Source organism: Psammomys obesus, unplaced genomic scaffold (genome assembly GCF_907164565.1).
Source record: "Psammomys obesus unplaced genomic scaffold, mPsaObe1.curated_primary_1811, whole genome shotgun sequence".
Classification (NCBI taxonomy): domain Eukaryota; kingdom Metazoa; phylum Chordata; class Mammalia; order Rodentia; family Muridae; genus Psammomys; species Psammomys obesus.
In genome coordinates this window covers 3866739-3883725 of record NW_026585689.1, presented here as the reverse complement: position 1 = coordinate 3883725, position 16987 = coordinate 3866739, and the positions used below count along the sequence as shown (strand labels likewise).

General features: G+C 37.4%; 1 protein-coding gene across 1 annotated transcript in view; it reads right to left on the bottom strand.

Moving 5' to 3' along the window:
- Positions 1 to 10830, bottom strand: part of Ift57 (intraflagellar transport 57) — a 61162-nt gene extending 50332 nt beyond the window's left edge. Inside the window, exons 1-4 of the mRNA XM_055594492.1 lie at positions 10489 to 10830; positions 7964 to 8126; positions 6470 to 6588; positions 3512 to 3602 (exon numbers count right to left, since the gene is read on the bottom strand). Of these exons, the coding sequence (XP_055450467.1) occupies positions 3512 to 3602; positions 6470 to 6588; positions 7964 to 8126; positions 10489 to 10700 (585 nt within the window). The 5' untranslated portion in view covers positions 10701 to 10830. The remainder of the gene's footprint in view (positions 1 to 3511; positions 3603 to 6469; positions 6589 to 7963; positions 8127 to 10488) is intronic.
- Positions 10831 to 16987: the final 6157 nt, after the last annotated feature.

Genomic DNA, 16987 nt, shown 5'->3' with positions numbered 1-16987 from the left:
TAGATTGCGTTGTCATGCACATTTCTTCCATATTTGTTTACAAATATATTTTTCTTTACTTTCTTATCCTTTTTCATAAAATATAATGTACCATATAGTTAAGCACAATTATGATCATGCCATTGACTCTATTTGGAGGGTAAATGCAATTTTAAAGGGCACCAGGCTGACAAGGGATGGAAATATGGTGGTTAATTCTGTGTCAATTTGATTGGTATGGGATACTGAGATAATTTATTAAATATTACTCATAATGTATCTTTGGGGATATTTCTAGATGAGATAAATATTTGAATAAATATTTGAGTAGAGTGGACAGTATTTTTCAAGGTGGGTATGTCTCATCCCATCTGAAAAGTCTGAAATGGATGAGCACATCAACAGATTTTACTGCCTGTGCCTTTCTTTAAACCAGTCTTCTCTTGCCTGTGGTGTAAAATTCTGACAGAAGCTTGAGGCATTGCTCTCCTTGTAGTCTGCACAGTAGAACTATACCATCCATTATCCTGGGGTCTAGCTTGTCAAAAGCAGACACTGGGCCTTCTCAGCACCCCCATAGCTAAGTTGTCCCAGTTCCATATAAAAACTTCTCTCAGCTGAGCATATAGTGCAGATCTGTGATTCTAGTTAATCAGTAGGCTGAGTTGGTAATATCAAAAGTTTAAGGTCTGCCTAGGCTACATGTGTTCAAGGTCAGCTTCACCCTGGGTTAAGAAACTTAGAAAGAGCCTATGTCAAAAGATACTGCAGCTCAGCTCGGGGAAAAGACGCACATGGTATGTGTGTGGCTTTGGTTTCAGTCCAATCTCTAGCACTCCAGGGAAAACAAAATAAAACAATAAAAAAACAAATAAAAAACCACCAAAACTTTCTAAAGATGTGTGTGTGTGTGTGTGTGTGTGTGTGTGTGCATACATTTCTGTATGTATGTCTGCATGTGTCCAATTGGCCCTGCTTCTTAGAGAATCTAGACTAACAAATAGAAAAAGAACTTAACTTAGTAAATATTATGCAGAGAAAACTCAAAGTAAATTGAAACATAAATGAGCTCAGAAGGAAATTGTTTAAAATAAGTTAGGATTTTCAATGATTTATCTCAGTAATTCAGAAAGCAAAATTTCCTACCATTTCCTTGCTTAATTTGCACTTTAATTCCCTTCCTGCTTGTTACTAAAGATACAATCATAAAAGTGAGAATACTACATAATTATCAATTTAAAAAACTAATTACTAGTGACATACTTTGATTTAGCACTTTCTAGCTGGAGGTCCCTCATTTCTATTAGAACACAATTTTGTCACAAATTATTTTCACCATCCTTGACCCACCCCAAAAGCTCTGAAACAGAATCATGGGTACCTTACAAGGCTTTGTAGGTACCGATCCAGCTTTCCTTAGCAACAATGACAGGAGAATGAAGTGAGGGGATCTCAGAGTAATAGGAGGAGGAAGAAAGGAAAGGAACACATTAAGAGGCTTGACAAAAAGCAAGCAAAGAGCTCCAGAGGCACCTGCTTTGAGAAAGGCCCACTGTTTGGGCTTTGCCTCCTGGTTTGGAAGAAGGGTGTAAAGAGATTGCTGTCCAGTTGATTTTCCTAATTTTATAAACCAATAATTCCACCTTGAACTTTAACAGATTCATAGGAAAAAAATTAGCTATTTTTGAAAATTTACACAATATCCTGAGTCTATGGTCAAATACAGTCTTGACATATGCTAAATAGTGCATGGTACACTGGGGCCATGAGAGTGAGCAAGCGAGACAGCTTCTGTCCTAATTTACTCTATCCTGATGAGTAGATTTGTTTTCTTCCCTTTGACATACTAGTACTTTTGAGTGACAACTTTGAAGTTAAACGTTGGTAGACTAGGACCAGGTATCAATATACTATCAGTTATTAAAAAGACAATGGAAATATCTAAGTAAATGGAGGAAAACTGAGAATATATGATTTTATTTCTGATCCCAAATAGAATGTGTATTGAACAATGAACTCTAAACCTCTTTAAATGCCTAAATTCTTTTTCCAGTTTATCTGAAGCCACACCCCACCCAATCCCAGAAGCTCTGATTTTCTCAAAGTTCCTGGGTTATTCATGGCTCCTTCCTGCCTTCAGGCTTTGAAACATGCCATACCAGAGCTATCTACTGTCTGCTACACAACAGAATAGTTACATGCAGAATTGATGGCTGCCTTTCTGCCTTGCCTTTAAAATGTTATATTTAAAAGTCTTTGTTTTAAATTGACTGGTCTTATTGTGGTCTAGGTTGAGAATCAGAGGCCTCAACCTCTGTGAATCAAGGCTGATTCGCAGTGTAGCTAGGCTGACCTAGAACAATCACTATATAGCCATAGTGATTGTTCTAGGTCAGCCTAGCTACACTGCGAATGATTGTTCTAGGTCAGCCTAGCTACACTGCGAATCAGCCTTGGGACCTAAAAAACAGCAAAGTCATGTAGGATCATGTATTTTAACATGGTTAAAAGCATCCTTTACATGTCTAATAAAATATACATTAAAATGCTTGAAAATACAGAGATATATTAAACAGAGCCATCCATAATTATTCTATCCATTTATAACAAATATTAATATACTGGTATTTTTACATATATTTACATAGTGATGGTCATGATGACAGCTAATTTTGTAAAAGATAGCACAGATTGTCATTCTCATATCACTAATGTCTGTAAATAAGTCATATCACCTATATAATATTCTGTTTGGATATAATGCAATTAATTTAATGATTATTAAGCTGCAATATTAAGATAATTCAGCAACTACCAACTTTATAGCTTATACTTGCTTAAGGTTGAAATATGGAATGGATTATCTACTTAGTAAAAAAAGTGAAATATTCAAGGGTTTGTGACAGCAAAATACTACATGAATTTTCCTCCACCCCGTGCATATGTACAGCTCAGATTACATGGACACATTCTAAAGCACTCAGCTCAACTCACTTCTAACTCCAAGAAAGAATCACTTGGACAAAAGTTCTGTGGTTTCTACTGACTTACTAGTCTGATCTGCGGTAGAGAACTGGTCATTTGCCTTCAATTCATAGAGAGGAAATTAAATGTCAAAACATTGGGATGCTCTCTAATCTCCGACTCTAATCTCTGACTCCCAAAATCTGGGATCAAAGCTGTACACTACCACATCCTGCCAAAGATGAACTGAGTGTTATTTTTCTGCTCTAAATTCTTTGTTAGTTATGATTTTTCAAGATCATGCATGCTTGTTAATAAAACATTATTCATGTTGCTAGTGATACACACACACACACACATATATAAACAAGTTATATATAGACAGGTTTAGAATATCTTCTAAAATTGACTAACGACTATGAACATTAGCTTAGGCAGGCAAAGGCCTAAAGAGCTGACAATGGCACTGTACTTAGAAATAAAACACATTGAGAAACTGAAGTGGGGGACTTAGAAGGGGAAAGAAAGCTACAGGCAGGGCTGCAGGGCAGCTCAGCTGTGCACTTACCACAAAGTCTTCATCTACTTTACTCAGGGTTAATTCTGCATCGTCTTCTGGAACAGTCTCTTCTTCTAATTCTTCTACTGGGTACGATGGCCTGCAACAACAAGATTTATTAAAGGCTTAAAAATTTTTTAGTAAGACAAAAACATCTCATAAGTAATGGTAAAGATGCTTCATGTATAACTGGGTTCCTTTTGTTAATCTCCAATCAATATTTTGTTTCTTCCTAAAATTTTCAATGTTAAAAAAAGCAAAGACTAAATGTAAGAAGACCATTTGCAAAAATAGGCTGCTACTGTATACACTGTTATCTAGTATGTTCGTTCCTACACAGTACAAACTATACAATATACATAATATGCATCATATCCTATTCAGCAGCACTACTACCATCAAACTGAAACGGGGGCTATTTCTATTGTTTGCTAATAAGACAGCAAAGATCATATCTGTATATTTACTACTAGACAGACCTTTTAAAATAAATGAGTCTATGTGGAATGGCTACATCATTAACTTTGTGCATGCTATTGTTTCGCTGAACTGCCAAAATTGGCTTCCAAAATGCTATCCTAATTTATACTCCTAAGAATAGTGAGGAATGGCATCTCTGTTTCAATATGTTCACCAATATGCATAAAATAATCTGTGCCAATAAAACAAGGAAAAAATATCATTGTGTTTTTAAACTGAATTTCTTTAGCATGAGAGTTATTGAACAATTTTATATATTTTAATTAATTACTCATTTTTAGTGAGACACACATTTATACTCTTTTATCTTTAACTTTTATAAATTAGAAAAATTAATCTTCGCCTAATCTAACATGTTCCCTAGTTTCATTACTTAGAATCATCAAAGGTCAAGATTGTTATAATTCTTAATAGATAGATTTGGCAACTTTTTCCTGTCCAGACCTTAGATTTAACATACATTTAAAGCATCCCCTCCAGCCTTGCCTCCCTACATCTCTCTGATCTTAGTGTGTATATAGCTTCATTTTTTAATTCACATCTCTGAATTTTGCAGTTTCTTTTTTTATAGGTAACAAGCTTGATTCGTATTTCATAGGTCCAATTAGTGGTTCAACACTAAGTATTGGACACCATTTTCCCTTTAAGATCTACTTATTTCCACATTAAATAGTCAGATGTATCTGTATTATTCTGGCAAATAATTCTAAAAAATATGTATCTCAAACATGTTAACAAAATATGCAGATTAACATGTAAATAAGGAAGAAAAGTATTATGAACCAAATCAAGTTTGTATGATCAATTTCTCAATTTTTCACTAGTTAGAATTAGAGAATTATCTTCTAGGACTAGTTTGCGATGCTTAAGAATAAAAATAAATAAAGAGTAATTTATATATTATACAAGTGATACAGTTTCCAAAGTTTATTAATTTTCAAATGTTCTCCTTTATTCTTCAATATATACACATTTTCTATTAATCATGATATTTATAATCCATAGGCCAAGACAAAGACTAAGGATTGCAGAGTCATTCTTTACAATGCACTGAATGGAAATGTTCAGGTTGAAGCAACTGAAACTTCCATGTTTTAGCTTGAGAGTAAATGTATATGTTATTTAATATGTTCCAATCCAACAACAGCCTAAATGAAGAAAGTTTTAATAATTTTTTGAGATTACATCATTTCTCCCTCCCTCCCGTCCCTCCAAACCTTTCTATGTATCCACCTCCTTGTTCTCTTTCAAATTCATTGCCTCCTTTTCTTTCATTACTGTTACATATGTATGTGTATAAATATTCCTAAATATATAAATATGACCTGTTCAGTCTGCATAATGTTCCGTGTATATACATGCATTCATACATATATACATACATACAAAGACACACATTTTTCAGAAGTTTTAGAAGTACTAAAAGTATATTTTTTCATAAATGTAATTGTTTATATATTAATATATTAACACCAAATAATATATACTTCTTTCTAGCTACAGAAGTTTGCTCAAATCTAAACAGCAACACTAATTATATTTTACTTGCATCATGTTGTCTACCTTCTAGCCTATCAAGAAGCCATATCTAATAATAAATAAAATCTAACTTATCAACTTTTAAAGATGGAATGTATATATTTTAATCACACAGTGTAAACCAATACTTTCTGATTTTATTTATTCATCAATATTTACTGAACATATATGACAAACTAAGTACTATGCTAATTACCACAAAATACTCATGATGAATGATTGGCAAGATTTGTAGCAAAAAGCTATACCTGTAAATAAATTATCTTAATCCCATAAAAAAAATCAATAATGTGTTTTGGGTCAGAGAAAAGCTATGAACACTGTCCAAGAGGATGTCAATTGGCTTCTTCAGTGTTATTTTTGCCACTAAGCAAAGAGAAAAAAAATCCCACACTCAGTACTATATTAATTTCTTTTTTCTACTTAAATATGAAGCTTTTTGTTACCTCTATATGCACACACAACAGTTGTATAAATATTCCTAAATATATAAATATGACTTGTTCAGTCTGCATAATGTTCCGTGTATAGACATGCATTCATATGTACATACATACAAAGACACATTTTTCAGAAGTTTTAGAAGTACTAAAAGGAAGTATATTTTTCATAAGTGTAATTGCATATGTATTAATATATTAACACTGAATAATATACATACCTGTATACATAAATACATACAGGCAAAAAGAGAATTTTAAAAAGTTTTTCCAAATTGGCAAGTTTGTATCCATTTATAGCTAAACCTTCAATGATTTCAAACAGGGAAGAAGCAGTAGAATGGATGGCATTACTTTAGAACAGATTTGGAAAGCATTCTTATTTGGTCTAGACTTAATCTTCAGTACCATTGTCAGTTTAATTAAACAGCTCTGCACTTCAGAAAAAAAAAAAAAAAAAACAATGTTAAGTACATATATCAATATTGCCTGTAACAATAATAGTTACCTTTTCCAAGTGAAACCAATATATTTTAATGCTTCCTCAGCTAAACAATCAAGAACATAGCACACATGTTCTCCATAACCAGACTTTAATTTTGAAGGAGGAAAATCCGCAGTCCTCCCCTGAAAAGATAAAGACATTATTTGTTATATTCCAGATGTCAAGATTGTTTCAGCAAAGAACTACTGAGCACATGTATAATTTTTCTACTTTTCGAATGATTTAAGATACAGGTAATTGCTTTGCTTCTGAGACATTCATTCCTAAAGTCTTTTCAATCCATTGATACATTTACACAAAGGAAAATACAGATACTTTATGTTCAAAGCACCAAATTAAAAGACAATTATACCCTCATCACACATGTTTCCCCTTCCTCCCGGGTCCATCCCACCTTGTGACCTCCTTATGCCCAGCTTTGTCAGAAACTAGGATTCCCATGTCTGGCTAGAATGCTGACTGTAAAGAAATGTACATGCAAGGTGAATACTGCTGCTCTGTTATCACCCCATCACACCTCAGAAAAATCCAGAGGCCGAATGAAGGGGAGAGCTTATAACTGTGTTCAGTCTAGATACCAGCAAAGCTTTCCTTTGTCATTTTTTAATATCTTAATTTTTGCCTCTGTTTAAAAGAATATACCACAGCCTACATGCAGGATATAAACACCTAACTTTCTGAACTTAAAAAAAAAATTGCAGCCAGTCCTGAAGATACCTGAAAAGCTAGGGTCAGACAAGAAGTGGAGGAGGACCTCCTCTAGCAGTGGACTTAGAAAAGGACAGGGAGGAGATGAGGAACGGTGGGGTTGGGAGGGAATGAGGCATGGGGGCTATGGCTGGGATATAAAGTAAATAGACTTTACTTTATATAATGATTATACTTTAAATAGTGATTAATATTAAAAAATAAAAATTAATATAAAAATAATAAAGGCAGCTCCATCATAGCAGGAAAACACATCATTAAGTGAAAAAAAATCAGTAAAAGTACTGGCATGGTAAAATATAATTTTTAAGCAAGGGTACAAATTCATTTATTAAAAATTAGAAATCTGTGTCAAAAATGTCTTATTGCCCTTCCCCAAGAAACGTCAGGAGTGAAAGCACAACTGAGAAATCCTAACAAATCCAAAATCCTTTCAAAGTACAGTGCTCATCTTTGGAACTCTGAATTATCCCTGGAGGAGAAGGGTTATCCATTTTCCTAAGAGTTTACTTCTGAGAGTTAGCAAAATTAAGAAAAGTATTATTACTCTGGGCTAACGAGAGTCTATGGTAACATTTTGAGAAGTGCAATTCATGTTATATATAATATCAACCATTCTGGGAAGGTCTTACTTTAAAATAAATTCACTAATATCACTAACATCAGCCAACTATTACCTGTCTGTCTGTCTACTATTTTGGAGTCATCTAAAAGGCTAGCATCTGTTACTGAATTTCTAATACTGAAACCCACAGCTCAAGACCAGGGAGCAGAAAGTATCTCACTTACCAATGAGCGCAGCTCAGAGAGTATGTTGGAGATAGTCGCATTGGGGTCATCGTATTCTTGGGGCTGCTCAAAGGGATGTCCTGTTTTGTTGATCAGCCACGCAGCAAGAGTGCAGAACATGTAGAATTGCTCACCGGGGTTGGTAGGCAGAGCAAAGTAGTGTCTGTCTCAAAGCAAGGGAGGATGGGATAGGTGAGACAAAACAAACCAGCTGGGAAGAACTCACAGAGACAAGTCCAAAATTGCTGAATTTGCCCCTCAAGCGTCATTCGTCAATACTCTTGAACTCTCTAGGGATTCATAGCACTCACAAAGTTTTGAACTACTATCACTGGGGCAATCACTACAGCACACAAAATATTTTATCAGAAACCATTCAACCAGGGAATGGAAGGCAGTATATTTTGGAGAATAAATACATGAAGCTTTGGTCAAAATCACATAAGTAACTGATGATAAGTGACTTCCCCCACAAATGGCAATTCTGGATTGTGAGACTCTTGGAATTTAAGAGATGAGAAATTTATCATGTTTTCACTCCTTGTAACATATCAGCTATGTCAAACAGTTGTTTCCATCTTAGCTGCATATTCAAACCAGCTCCTAAAGTCATGCCACATGGTGCAAGCCAGGAGCTTCCCTCATTCCTGGATAACATAGCTTATGGGAATGGAACCCAACACAGGTACATTTCAAAAGTTCCCGAACTAGAGTGTTGCGGAAAGGACCAAGAAAGTCTGCCACTTCCCCTTCATCACAATTGCTGGATTTTGCTAATCCCCTTATTGTACTAAATATGCTCCCCTGAGGATATGATTTATGTAGTGCCATGAGAGACATAAAGGGTATAAGGAGCACCACTCAGGAAAGCTGATTCAGAGATTTGCTTTGCTTTCTTTATGTAGCTATCACTATTACACTGATACATATACATACATACATATAGATACATATATATATATATATATATATCAATTGTAATCAATGAAATAAGAATCAGTGATCTATACTTCTATTTTCTAAACTTTTTCCATCCAGAAAGTATGAATGTTCTGAAAGAAAACAGAAAGCCAGGAAAATTTAAAGGGCCATGAACTCTTTTCAGGCATAAGCTTATAAAGAATCTACCCACCAGTGACTGTTATTTTTCTATCAACTGGCACTCAAACAACAGAGGAATTGGACACTGACAGATACTGTGACCCTGTGATGATGGTTCTCAAGCATGAGTTACGTCAGAATTAGCCAGAGGGGTTGACAAAATAGATGGTTTATCTCCAGAACTTCTGAAAAGGCAGACCTGGAAAGGGTCTGGGGAATTTCTTCCTACAGTCCCAGGTGATGCTGACTTGCTGGTCAGATAGTGAAACTGTGAACCACTGGCTAGAATATATCCACACAAATCCATCATTACAACAAGGTATCAATAGGAATGTAAGGTCATTCTTCCTTTGTTTGACATATATACTTGAAAATTTTTTGACGTATTTTTATCAACACCAAAAATGTTGGCCATCTATATTATTATGGTCTAAAACTTCTATCATGGATCAGGATCAAGATGAACTTTCTTCTCTAACTTCTCCCCTTTCACAGACTAACTCTGTATGGACATAATTCTGTTATGTTGCAGACATAACTGTTAGGGGGAGTTTGTATAAAAGCTCAAGTATGTTTCAATGCAAGTGTCTGGAAGAGGGCAAGAGCTCAAAACTGTCGAGAGAAATAATTTGAGCCCACCTGTACACAGTAAATGAATGTACTTTAGATAATTCCTTTTAATTGCCTCATACAGAATAAAGCAAATACAAGCATTGAAGGGAAGGAAAAGCAACGAATAACATATCTCTAAGCTACCACGTTTACATGAGAGTGTGCTATCTATCACTCTAGGCAGCTAACAGCACTGCCTTCAGGATATTTCGAAATTTCTCTACCACAGCAAGTACGGAACTTTTTAGGTCCTGTAGTGAGGGTCTTTGCAACACTTACTTCACTTGCCTTCTCAGCTTTCCAGTTTCTAAGAGTCTTGTTTCTGCTAAAGAATTCAGTCTTTTGAACCATAGCAATTAGCCCACAAGTTTACTTGCTACAGAAAAGGTGTTCCTCAGCAGCGTCCTAAGTATTCACAGTTGTTAGTTTACAAAGTCTAGCAAAGGACAACAAAAACTAGAAATCTAAATGATAGGATCACTCATCTCTAGAGATCAGTTTCTCTATCCTTTCTACTATGGGTATTTTTATTACATTTAAAACAAGATCTGTGTTTGGTGCACGGTGAGTGTATGTTTTTAAAGAATGGGCAAACTGTCTTCCGAGGGCCTCCCTGCCATTACAAAACTTGTTTACTTTCTCCACAAAATGAGCAAGTCTGAAAACTCCACCTCCCTGGGAACAGAAGTCCCCTTCCTGGACAAGAAGACAGAGGAAGGGATGTGCGGATCCCCGCGCGGGGTCTTCGTCTCACGGAGGAGGAGCATCCCCTGGGCCCAGCCAGCACCGGGCGCCGGGGGCAAGGCACGCACCTGGACGGGGGCTTCAGATTGTTCTTTCGGAGGAGCTCCTCCTCATAGCGGAGCAGCTTCAGCTTCTCCACCAGGTCTTCCATGACCACGAACATGTGGTAGGCCGCGCCAGGTCCTCGCTCCACCACCGCCTCCCCTGCTCCTTCCCCGCGCGCCCGGGACACCCCATCCTCCAAGCCCGACGGCGGGATCACGGCTGCCGCGGCAGCCATCGCAGCTCAGACCCACAGCGCCAGGCGTGGACTCTGGCCAGGATCTCCGAGGCCTCCGCCGCCTTGTACTACACAGCCCGCACAGCCGCCCACCGTTACCAGGCGACCGTAGGGCCGCCGGTCACCACGGCAACCAGACCCCGCCTTCTCCGCGCCCAGCCTGCCTCTCTAAATTCTCGCCAACCAGAAGCTGAGGTCTGCGTGACGTCACGCCACGCCCGCCCCTCGCTCCGGAGATAGCCCCGCCCCTGGGCGTGGCTTTTCATTTCCTGCCTCTGGCGACTCTTTCTCTAGGGCCTTAAAGGCGCAGAGTCGGCGGCTGTTTGTCTCCGCACGCTCGTTGCAGCCTAGAGGAGCGCGGGAGCTGGTGGTTGGCGCAAGGGCTGCGGAGGGACGTCTGGTTACCTGGGTAGCAATTCAAAGGACTGAAACGAAGCGGAACACTGATCCTTGTTTCATTTTCTCAGAGTGGGAAGTTTTCAGCGGTGAAACTCGCTGTCCTTAGTTTCACGTTACTCTCGAAATTCCGCCCGCGAGACTGCTTTTGTCTATTTCTTAACTTAATCGGTCGCGCTAGACTTGATACTGTGTTCTAAAAACGACTTCCTATGATGACCCTATCTTACTCCAGCGTTAGCAGAGAGGTAGATTGGAAGGGGCCCGCAGGGAAGGGCCGCGTGGAGGTTGAAGGGAGGAAAGCAGGTCTGGGGAAGGATGGACCACCCTCACATCCTGTCTCTTAATCCGTTCCAAGCCCATGCAGATATAAATTTTTGAGCGCTAGTGAAATCCAACAAAATATAATACCTGGAAAGGCAGTTCTGCATTGCAGCGCTGCATTGCAGCGTAAACAAGGACATTTCTGCTACTATGTCTGCAGGTATTGACCTAGAAAATACAAAGAAGGAGGCATAACTGACCACAGATGTAACTTAGCCTTACAATTCTAAGAAAAATCATGCATCAGGCAGTTTTCATAACGGTTAAACTAAGAAGTGAAGCGAAGACTAGAGGCCCAGCCATCTGTTAGGATAACTCATAAGCAAGAGGTCAAACATTTTGTTAGTTTAATCCTGTGGCTGAAAAGGGAACATTAATGTCTTGTGCCACACTTTAAAGAATGTAGAAGAATCGTGTTTTTGACATAACTGAAGTCTGAAACCTATTTGTAATACCTTTGCTTTGTGATAAAACGAAGAGCATACTTTTTCTTCTAATCAACCTTGCTTCTAATACTATTAAAAGTATCCAAATGAAAAACAATTCTTTTCATCAGATAAAAGACACATAAAACTACAGAGTCATGTAGAAAACAAACTAAAGGGAAAAAGCCCACAGATAATTGGAAAATTGCATTCCTTTAACATCCTCCCCTCTGTGTGTGTGTCTGCTTGTGTGTAATGAATGTGTGTGCATATTCATATGTGAGGGGGGTATGCACGTGCAAAGGTTCACAAATAGGGATCAGAGGACAGCCTTCAGTATCAGTCCCCAGCTACCACTTTGGGACAGACCCTCTTGTTACACATATGCCAGGATAATTGACCTGTAAGTTTCCGGGGTATTCTATCTCTGCCTCTCAGACTGCTGTAGGACTATAGACCCACGCTATAGTGCTCATCTTTATATAGGTTCTGGGGAATTGAACTTAGTCTACACACGTGTAGGGCAATTCTTTACCCAAGAGTTGTTTTGTAAATAACACTGTTTACAAGTCATGAGCCAGTGGCTTAGTAAAGATGAATGGGAAAGATTGAATTTGCCTCCAGCCCCCTATCCAATTCGCCTTTCATTTTTCTCAACTCTCCTATAACAGTGATCACCCCAGGCACATCCACATCCAATGAGCACACTTGGAAGGTGAGAGCTAGACAAGGTGGAGGTGAAGCTTTTTAGGAATAAAATGAGAGCCACATGTATTCAGATATATGTCTGGGGATATTTCATTAACCAACAAGCAGTCCATGGCCTTTAAATGATTCTTGAATGGCTCTCCAATAGCAGACATGAGTTGCTTACTCCCAAGGCTGTGGGTGTTCACTCAGAACATGCTGCCCACATAAGTTACTCTGACACTTCTGGAAGGTTATGCAGCACAGAAGGAAACAGCCACAATGGCTATTCATAGTTCTGGCTGACTTTCAATAGTGCATGTATTTTGACTTGGGGGGAAATAATAACCCTTTCAAAATCCAGCCATTTCCTTCCCTGACTTGTCCTTGTTTACAAGCAAGTAAAAATCAGTTTTCCCTTGTGAAGGGAAAGAAAGAAAGAAAGAAAGAAAGAAAGAAAGAAAGAAAGAAAGAAAGAAAGAAAGAAAGAAAAGAGAAAGGAGGGAGGAAGGAAGAAAGAAAGGAAGGAAGGAAGGAAAGAAAGAAGGAAAGAAAGAAAGAAAAAGAAAGAAAGAGAGAGAAAGGAGGGAGGAAGAAAGAGAGGGAGGGAAGAAAGAACTAAAGTATAAACTATCCTCAGTAATTCTGGCACATAGAAAATAAAAAGAGAAAATTCAATTTTTCAATACATTATGGTTTTCTACAGGGAAAAGTAGGAAAGAGCACGGAAATATCATTCATCTTTAAAAGGCCCAGATGTTTTCACATTTCCTTATTTATCTGTAAGAGCTGCCAACAACCATCAGCCTTTTCCTTGATGGAAGGAGTTTCCTCCATGAGAATATACACTCCTATCCTCTTCCAGTTATCTCGGCCACTGAGAAGTTCCACACTATATTTTTAATAGCTTTTTCTTTCTGCAAGACTGACTCTTTGACTAAGCATCCAGATAGAGCTTAAAGAGATCTCAGTATGGCAGTATGTGCTTACTTCCTACAAACACTTATCCTCACAATCCTTTTGACCACTATTTGTGGTCAGGCTTCAGGTGGTTTTATTTCTTACACACCATCCATGAAATGATTGGAAGTAGTTCGTAAGGCTTTTAAAAACCTTTCTATGTCTGTATACAAGCTAGTCTCAGAAAACTAAACAGAATCCCAGCCAAAGCTGGTTTAAGCTAAATGGATTTCCCTGAAAGGTACTTAGCAAGGCTGACAGTAAAGGGAGAAGTTCAAAGAAGGAGTGAGACTTTCTTGAAGAACCTCCCAATATAGGAAATAAGTCTTGCAAGACTTATTAATAAGACATATAATAAGACTTAATAAACAAAATATTGCTTTGTTAGGTTGGCCTGGAGAGAGGATTTTTGGGTCATTAAGAAAGAGCTCTCCTGACTGTAGTGATGGTCTTATCAGAGGTATACACTAGCTAAAGTGGGAATTTGATCCATTTTCTCTCCTTGCACATGCTCTGTCTTCTGACATGAGTTGGCAAAGCATGAGACTATCACAAGAAGCTACATAAACGTGCGCCATCCTCCCAGACATCCCAGACTCCAAAATCAGGACCCAAATGGATCGCATGTCTTTATAAATTTCTTAATCTCAGCTACTCTGTAATAACAGACCAATTAAAATGCTTTTTTTGTTGTTGTTCAGAAAAGACTCAGTAACACCCATAAGGAATGCAAAATATATATATCAGAAAACCAATAATTGAATAAGATTTCTTTGAAACTGAAACTATAAGGCTGAAAAAAATTCCCTCTTGGGTTCTGTGACTAGGCTTACAGCTTGAGAATTAAATTACATACTGATAGCTTAACAGAAGAAAAGCACACAAATTTTATTTAATAACATCCCATGAACATGGAATCCTGCTTAGAAAGAAGCAGTTAAGATCAAAAACATATGCTCTCTGATTTTTTATTAATACAAATGTAAATGATACATTTGTAGCAAAGTGGTAAGATAAAGGAAAATTAGTTCAAGCTTCTAACAGTGATAAACTGTAGGCAAATGATAAGGAAATGTGTGTTTAAAACTAGTGGAAGATAAAGTTTGTTTTAATAGGTTTGTCTATACACACTCCTTTCAGCAGCAACTTCTAATGTTCAGTAATAAAAGCATCATTCCCCTCTTAGTATATGGAAGGAATCTGTCTCATGGGAAACCTCAGACCTGCTTTTAAGTAGTGACTGAGGTCAGAGTATCTGTGTCTGATAGTTTGCAAATGCCACCCATTCAAAGCAATCAATATGCAACATCAGTATCTGGGCAGAAAGCTTTAAATTCTTTCAGTCGGGTAAGTGCTGTGAAAACTCTAGAAAGAAAAACAGTCACATTCAAAATGTGAATGTTTGACTTATTACCTAAGCAGGATGAAAACATATAGCTAGGACACTGAACAATGTAGCTGGACTCCCAGGTGGTAGGAGTGAGAAATCCAAAGAGGCTAGAAAGAGGCTAATGAGAGAGCTCAAGGTTTTCCACCCGTCATACACAAACTAAAAACAAATTTAATGCAGACAGAGAAGCAAACAAAAAAAATCAATTCCAAAAACAAAACAAAACAAAACAAAAAAACCGCACAAGTCTGGAAATAAATCTATTATTTTTAATGGATAAAATGGTTCAACCTTACCGACATCTAAATGCATAATACAGTTTTCACGAACGAGAAAATCAGTGTCATTGCCATGTTTACAAGCCCCATGTCATTCAAAGAATGCTGATCTGGTGCTTTACACATGAAAGCATACTTTGGAGAAGTAGAAGAAAGGAATCACAATAGAATATAGCAAGTTGCCAAATAAAAGTGAAACTTTTTATTTCAGGAGTCAGTAGGAAATAGCCAAATAGACAAGGCTTTGCATGGAAATTCCTTATGCTGAAGATATGGGAAAAGATGAATGAACCACAAAATGGTAAGAAGCCATGGGCCACTCATACAGAAATAACTACACTTATGATTCCCATTAAAATCTCACTTGTATTGAGGACACCATTGTAAAGTATGTTTGATACGTTTAGAGGAAGGCAGAGAATTGTTAACTTCAACAAATCACTTTGTAAAATAAATAAATAGAAAAATTGAAAAAATAAGCTCATAATAATTTAGTTTCAGAGGTATAAATATAAGACAAGGTAATAACCAAAAAAAAAAAACTGTTTATGATTCATATAGAAAAAAGATGCCCATGGATTAGTTTCTAAAGCACATAAAGTGAGAATTACAAATCTATGTTGGGGAGCTTTAGGTGATCTAGTTTAGAGTTTCCTGGACTTCGTACCATTAACATTTTAGACTGATAGCTTGTGTGTGTGTGTGTGTGTGTGTGTGTGAATTGTTCTGTTCTGTGGACTTTTGAAGACACACTTTACTACCGATTAGACTGCAGTAACACCCACACTTGTTTTGATGACCAAAGATGTTATTAGACATTGTCGAACAGCCCTTAATGGTCTGTGTTTGGTGAGGGTGGGGGTGGAGGTCACTTCTGGCTGAGAGCCACTGTTCAAAATGCAGGTTTGGCGTTGCAAATGGCTTTTAAAGGGCTGCTCACCAAAGGTTAAATGAATGCCCTATGTGAGCAGACTATTAGAAATAGAAAACTCACCTTCTCAAAGACAGGGCATTTTTTGTTATGCATGAATTTGTTTTGCCACAAGCATTGATTTTGTGAAGATCTGAACACTATACATCATTGTGAGTTCCCAGTGCTTGAAGATGACCTTTATGCACAGAAGATATATTTGGGGCTACCTTTACCATTAAAGAGACTTGATTTAGTAATGTATTAGAGTTTATTCTAAAATTTTTAGTTTGTTATTCAGACTGTATTCAGTTTACAAATGTAGATTTGTGACCCTCAAGTACAAGGGGTAATTGCAACTTATATACAGATTTTAAACTGTTCGCGAATCGACTGAGCTTGTTAATGGTGTTTGGAAATCTAATCCAGATACTGATAAGTCATAGTCTGAAAGTAAAGGAAGGGAGAGGGATAAGTTCTATTAAGGATTCTAACACAAACGTGGATATAATGATAAAAATTTTAGTAAGTTATTTGGTTACAGCTAAGGTTTGAATCTGTACCCCTAAATCATGTTTTAAAGTTGATCCTTAGTGTGGCACTATGGGGTAACAGAGCTACAAAGGAGATGTTTAGATGGCAGGGGTTGAGGGCAGCCCTCTACTCTCATGAACACATTATTGTCTGTTATGGAAGAGAGTTTACTCTGTCTCTTCGACTATAATGTACATGTTCTTTCCTTTTCCACAATAGGCCGATTTACCTGAATGATCCTTCCAGATGTGAGTCTTCCAATCATGGCCTTTCCAGCCTTTAGAACTGAAGAGAATTATTTTAATTACCTAATCTCAGGATTTTGTTACAGCAGCACAGAACGAATTATAATCGTACATACAGTGAACTTAAATCGTAAGTTA